Source organism: Psammomys obesus, unplaced genomic scaffold, assembly GCF_907164565.1.
Source record: "Psammomys obesus unplaced genomic scaffold, mPsaObe1.curated_primary_1811, whole genome shotgun sequence".
In the NCBI taxonomy this organism is placed as follows: Eukaryota; Metazoa; Chordata; class Mammalia; order Rodentia; family Muridae; genus Psammomys; species Psammomys obesus.
Window position 1 is genome coordinate 23,042,115 of NW_026590062.1, and position 7,373 is coordinate 23,049,487.

The window sequence follows — 7,373 nt, forward strand, 5'->3', positions numbered from 1 at the left end:
CCCATACCTCATTTCCATCACTCAGAATTAGTTAAGAGGCAGCTTGGCATGGCTGCTCATATCTACAATTCAAGCACTTCAGAGACTGAGGTAGAAAGACTATCAGGTCAGAAGGACTTCATGTATGAGCCTGAGGTCAGCCTGGACTGAAGCGTGAGACACCGTGTCAATAAAGCAAAAAGGCACACCTTTCCAACACTTGGGAAATTGAGAATTTCCTCACGGTCAACCAGATGCCAGACAAGGCTACAATGTTAGACCCAAGTTTCAAAAACAAACCAAAAAGACTTAAGAGGTTAGAACCAAGTTCATTGGTAACAACGGGAGTTTCTGTTTATAAGTCAAGTATGGAGTATACAAGCCTGTAGTCCTAGCACTTGGAAGATGGGGGCAGGAGGGTAAGAAGTTCAAGGTCAGCCTGGGCTACATGAAACTATGTCTCAAAAAACCCAAAACAAGCCAAAATAATAATAAAGTTGACAGTTAATACAAACTAAGTGAAAGAGTTAAACAACTCACTTTAGCTAACCGGAAAAAGACTATTAGATAACTTCTGCTACTGGAAGCAGCTACCCACGAGGAAAATCGAAGAGACTTCCAAGTTTTGAATGGACAGGGCTAGCTGGCATGGTGATACATGCCTTGATACTAGTACTCAGGAGGGAAAGGAGAAGAATCAGTTCAAAGAGAACAACCTGGGCTACATGAAATTCTGACTCAATTAAGGACAGAATCAAAGAAACCCACAGAACAATTCAGGAAACGGTCTGCACTGAGAGGCTAGGCCATGACTAAACTCCACTTCTGACTAAGTGACTAAACCCCAAGCTGACTTTTCAGAATTACATGGTATATTGGCACATGCCACCATCCAGCCCCTCAGGAGGCTGAGGCAAAAAACAAAACAAAACAAAACAAAACAAAAACCAAAAAAACATTCTGTCAACTGTAGGTTAATCTTTTAGCTGGCAGCTTAGCGCTTGACTAAAACTGAATGTTTTGTTCCCCAATACCCCTTCTCAGGACAGAGGTTTACCATCTTTCAGAATATGAGCTCTAGCCACAACTCCTGGGATATATTACCCTAGTGTACAATTTCCTAGTTGTAGTTTCCCAGAACTAAGCATCAAAATGTTAATGAGAAAGAAACAAAAAAAAATGTAACTTATTTAAGGTTCCATTCACAGACAATAATACTATGAGTACTTCAAAGAGCAGAGACTGTCCTACAAACCCAGTAGCAAGTAAAAACAAGTGTATGCTCTCAGACTGGTCCCTCCTCAAGCAGCCCAAACAACTGCACAACAGGATAAACACACCAACACTCCTGCTGTTGCTCAGGTGTGTGCTTAAAGTCTTAAAGAAAAAGAGACTAATCAAGACAGTTTCATTTTAACACTTTAAAGAGAGGCCTTTAATAACACTCATTAGAACCAATATAACCAACTTAATGATTCTCTAATTTTTTAAAAGAATTCAAATTAAAAATAAGGTGCTTTCAGGCTAGAGATGGCTCAGAGGTTAGGAACACTCTCTGGTTCATTTCCCAGCAACCACATGGTGGCTCATTACCATCTTTAATGATATCTGGTGCCCTCTTCTGGTGTGCAGATGTACATGCAAGCAGAATACTGTATACACAGTAAATAAATCTTTAAAAAAAAGTGTTTTCATTTCTATTTGGAAGGATACTGTGAGAAGAAATAATGTGGACTGCTAAGCGACAAGAGTTCCAGCCACTATTCCTATTAAGCCACAGATTAAAAAAGTTTTTTTCCTGAAAAAAAAAAAAAATAAATAAATAAACTCACCCAACCCCCTCCCAACAGGCCGGCTCCCGGCATGAGCAGTCCTTCAGTAGCTGGATCATCTCAGCATGGAGCATGCTGGGTAGTCACAGCCAAATGGGAGCCGGCATGGCTGGACTCAGGGGATCTGAAAAAGTATAAAACCACTTATGTGCTAAGGGTCTATCTCCCATTCAGCACAATTCCACAAGATTAACAGAGAGGAGAAAAAAGAATGGAAAAAACCAGAAAACATTAAAATTTACTTTGTGAAGGCCCTTTCTCATTGCTAAATACATGAGAGAGGCCAAAAGAAAAACAGTATATAATATTCTACTTTGTTCCCATCAAAAAGAACATTGCATCACCAGGACTATAAATCAAAGAAAGTGTTTCTTGGTCAATAACAATAGGAAACAATCTGCAGCAATTCAATCTGAAGCTGAATTTAATAATAAAAAGCAGTGTATCTGAACAGTTAGACCAATTAGAAAACTTTGTCAATGAGTACCTGGCATTTTAGTAGGTATGTTTTTGTCTTTATGTGGTTATGTGCACATATGTGCAGGTCAGCTGAGTGGCCAGGAGTGCCAAATTTGTGGGAGTGGAGTCACAGTCACTTGTGAGCTGTCTGATGAGGGATGCTGAACTTGGACCCTCTCCAACTCCAGCCACATACGTGACTTTTGTTCCAGTTTTTTTTTTTTTTCTTCCATTTGAGACAGGGTTTCTATGTATGTAAACCAGAATGGCACTGAACTCAGAGATCCACTTGCCTTCTCAATGCTGGGATTGAAGTCACATGCTACCACTCACACATAGCTCCAGGCTCTTTTTTACTGCACAGAGGATGGAACCCAGGACCTCTCGTGATAGTCAAGTATTCTATTACCCCAACCTTTTCTACTCTTTTTAGTCAGTAACTTAATTGGAAAGGTTTTATAGGCTGTTCTGTAGTGCTGGATACTGAGCCTAGAACCTCACACACAGAGGGAAGTAGAATGGAGGCGAGAGGAAAGGACAGAAAAACAAAACAAAACAAAACAACAACAACAACAAAAAAAAACAACCCAAACAGAAATTCTAAGCCAAAGTCTTGGCTTATCACCTACTTTTATTTGGTTTTAAGTAGATTATACCTAATGTAAAATAAGGTTAATAGATACAACACCTACAATACCATAAAAATGATTTAAAGATCAAATTGGACAATTGAAAAGGAGAAAAAAAAATATAGTCTCAGGAGGGAAATGCTGGGTTTCTATTAACATGCCATGTAAGTTATATATATATATATATATTTTTTTTTCCAGGTTTTATAGGGCTGACAAAGTTATCTTTCCTTATACACAAAATCTATTTTCCTTCTACCAATACCCCAAGACAGGGTCTCTCTACATAGACCTGGTTGTCCTGAAACTAAGGCTAGCGTCAAACTCAAGATATCTGCCTGCCTCTGCATCCAAGCGCTGGGATTAAAAGCGTGCAGCACTATGCCTAGCTCAGTTTTCCTTTTTACTGAAATCCTAGTTAGTATTTTGTCAACTTGACACTGGCTAGAGTTATCTGGAGAAAGGAATCTCAATTAAGAAATGCTTCTATCAGATTACCCACAGGTAAAGCATTTTCTTGATTAATGTGCGAAGGCCCAGATCCCTATGGATTGTGCCACCGCATGGCTGGGCAGGCTGGCTGTGTAAGAAAGCAGGTCAAGCAATCCACGGTGAACAAGCCAATAAGCATCATCCCTCCATGGTCTCTGCTTCAGTTACTGAATGAGTTCTCTGTTAAGAGTTCAAAATCAGGGGCTGGAGAAATGGCTCAGAGGTTAAGAGCACTGGCCGTTCTTCCAAAGGTCCTTAGTTTAATTCCCAGCAACCACATGGTGGCTCATAACCATCTATAGTTATATCTGGTGCCCTCTTCTGGTGTACAGGCACACATGGATGCAGAACACTGCATACATAAATAAATAAATAAATAAATAAATAAATAAATAAATAAATAAATAAATGAATAAATAAATGAAGAGTTCAAAATCTGGGAGTTACTAGAGAAAAAGAACTCATTAGCAAGGCTTTATTTACATAGGTGTCTAGCATTACTAGTGACCGTACCTTATAAGGGTCCAGTAAGAAGTCACTGAACTTGCTGGGCAGGGCATACTTCTTCACCAACTCATCTTCGACCACCCAAGGTGCATTCTCACCAGTACCAGCACGTAAGGCATTGTGCCGGATAAAGTACCGGACTATCTCCTTATTTGGTGGTCTCTCTGTTCGAATCAAGCTGTCTGCTGGCACATTGCTGATGATCTACACGAAAAAAATAACACGGATCAGAAGCAGTTAAACAGTTGAGAACAAAACAGATCTAGAAAGGAAAGACTCAAAATTCCATCTTAAAGAGGTGGGGAAGGGCACTATAAATTAGAAGAAAAGGCAGAATTTTAAGGCAGAACTTCAAATTAAACAACCCCTAGGTAATTTGTCAATAAAATGCCAGTTAAAGTATACCCTTCAACTTCACACCAGAAATTTCTCTAGTTATGACTTTATCTGGGAAGTCTCGTAATAGCAAAAGAGGGAGAAGGATTATTACTAAAGGCTCAAGCTCCATCCTTCAAGGATCCATGCCGGGTGGTACACACCTATAATCTCAGCTCTCAGAAGCTGAGGTAAAAAGATAGTGAGCCTGTGGTAACCTAGGTACACATAGCCAGACCTTATCTTAAAAATATCAAAGAAAACTGGGTGGTGGCATTGCACACCTTTAATCCTAGCATTTGGGAGGCAGGTGGATCTCCGAGTTCAAGGCAGCCTGGTCTACAGAACAATCTCCAGGATAGTGAGGGCTATGTTGGGAAACACTGTCTTGAAAAACCAAACAACAACAAAAAGCCACATAAGAAAGCAGAGCAGTTGTTTGGGCCTTACCATAAACTTAATGAGTCATAGACAGTTCCAGGAAAAGAGCTGAGGAATCTCCATGTTACATAAGCTCCTCTAGTGACTATTTTATACACTATCATTTCATTTTACAGTTTAAGACTTGTGAACAATTTGTACCATCATAAGGAAAACAAATGGAAGTGGATGAAATTCCTCAGCATGTTTTAATTAACTAACGAGAGGTTAAGAAACCCATATTGGTATATGTGCTCAGATTAACAACTATAAAATTGGAAGATCTGTCAAAAATCTAGCAATGGAAGGGGAAGGCAGGAAACATCAATGTAAGCAAAGAATCCCCCTGCCACCTAAGGCCATCCACAGCTATACAGTAAGGTCCTGTTTCAAAAGCAAAAGGCTGGTGGCTTTTCTAGTAAAGGACCTTTCCCAGGATTAACCTGGGAACACTTGGCTGAGCTGTTTCTAGCGTTATCTATGGAAACAAACTCAAGATTGTTTTCAACATCCTAGTCCTCTTTCCAACTGAACTTAAAATTCTATTCATGTATGTGTAAAAACACCTGAAATAATATACCAATATTTTTTAAAACTTTTGTTTCTGACCCAGGCTACCCTCAAACTTCGCTGTGTGACAAAGGATGACTTTCAACTCCTGATCCTATTTCTTTTTCCTAATTACTAGGAGCTAGGAAATAAATTCTTGCCAAATGCTTTTAAATACATCCTGACTCTGAACATATTAAAAAATAGGGCTATTTTTAAAAATATGGCTGGAAATAGATCAGATAGTACTTATCTAACACACAGGAAGAGCCAGGATTGAGTCTTAGTCCCACATGAAAAATTAAAAATGTAAACACTAAACACATTACATCTCAGGGAAAAAGGGCCAGGGGTGTAACTCAGTACAGAATATTCACCTGGCACAGCAAGGCCCTGAATTCAATACCCAGCCAGGAGGGGAAGAGGGAGTTTAAAAAACAGTAAAAAAGAAGTACTAATCTACGTTACAGGTACTATTACAGTCTATTAGCCTGGAATCTCAGGGAGCCTTATAAAAGCTCTGTTGGAATGGACTCATCTTGTAACTTCACATTTCTGTGACAAAGACATTTCTGTACATTTTTCCTTAGCATATTTTCTCCAAGGAAACCACCCCTATAATATTTTCTTAAAAATCTCTTAATGTAAGAGGCTTAACCAACCTTATCTTCATTTTGTAGCTTTACATCGTATTTGTGAGGCAGAAATTTTGGAGGAGCCCATTTCCTTTCTCCTTTTTTTAATGAAGTAGGAAGTTTTCGTGGAGACCTACGTGCTCTGTCATCTATTAAATCAACAGAAAATTAGCAAATGATAAATTATTTTAATTAAACTTACTTAGTCACAACTAATAACTTTATTCAATTCCTCATTTTTACCAGGCACTGGTTGATGTGACCTAAAGATGAGATATAATACCTGTAACTTTCAAGGGCTAGTCTATGCAAAAAGTCAGCTAAGTAAATGATTACAATACCACAATACAGGCTGACAAACAAGACTCTGAAAATACAGAAAATACTCTGGAAGGCGAACATGAAACACCTAAAAAGAATATGACTTATGGTCCAAGATGGCTTGGACCTGTGTTAGATTCCTAGCACACACATGGTGGTTCACATCCATCTGTAATGCCAATCTAGAGGACCTAATACCTTTTTTAGACCTCTCTGGGCACCAGGCATCCGTACACGTAGGGAAAAGACCCATACACATAAAATAAAGAGATACATAAAACCATGTGAAATATAACAGAATACTACCAGTGTTAAATCTAAGGAAAAATTAAAACAACAAGGCTGGAGAGATGATTTAGAAGTTAACGGCACTTGCTCTTTCAGACCTGGTTTGGTTCCTAGAGCTCACATGATGACTTGCATACACCTGTAACTCCATTTTGAGGGGACTCTTAATACCCTCTTCAAGGCCTTCGTGCACACTGCACACGTGGTACACAGACATACATGCAGTCAAAATACCCATAAACAGAAAATAATGTAAAACTTAAACAAACAAACAAACAAACCTGGCTGCTTTTCCAGAGGACCTGGCTTTGGTTCCCATCACCCACACAGCAGCTCACAACCATCTGTAACTCTAATTCCAGGGCATCTGACACCTTCTGGCCTCCAAGGGCACCAGGCATGCAAGCAGTGCACAGACATACATGCGGGCAAAACACTCAAACACATGAAATCTTTAAAAATTCAAGAGTAAAACAAGTCTTAAAAAAAAAAAAAAAAAAAAAAAAAAAGGAAAGAAAATCTCTGTACCTGGCAAGTAAGAGGCCATCTGCAACCTGATTAGAAACTATCATAAGTCATTAAAAGACGGAAAGTAATATAGGCATGGTGGCATACATTTCATATACCCGTAACCCCAGAACTTAAGAGAGTAACGCCAGTCTGGGTCACAGAGAGAATTATAGGCCCAAGCTGTCAATGGGCCTGCAAAGAAAAAGTGCCAAGCATAGCGGCACAAGCCTATAACCACATATTCTCCAGAGGCAGAAAGACCAAGAGTTGAACATCTCCCTCAGCTACATAGTGAACTTGAAGCTAGCCTAGGCTCCTTAAGTCACTGTCCCAAAGCAAAACAAAACAAAACAAAAAAAAAAAAAAAAAAAAAAAAA

The 7,373-nt window shown here is 39.2% G+C and overlaps 1 protein-coding gene across 1 annotated transcript in view; it reads right to left on the reverse strand.

The window, feature by feature from the left end:
- The window catches only part of Baz1b (bromodomain adjacent to zinc finger domain 1B), a 58,944-nt gene that overhangs the window by 32,367 nt on the left and 19,204 nt on the right, over window positions 1-7,373 (reverse strand). The window contains exons 5-6 of the mRNA XM_055605818.1: window positions 5,905-6,026; window positions 3,905-4,102 (exon numbers count right to left, since the gene is read on the reverse strand). Of these exons, the coding sequence (XP_055461793.1) occupies window positions 3,905-4,102; window positions 5,905-6,026 (320 nt within the window). The remainder of the gene's footprint in view (window positions 1-3,904; window positions 4,103-5,904; window positions 6,027-7,373) is intronic.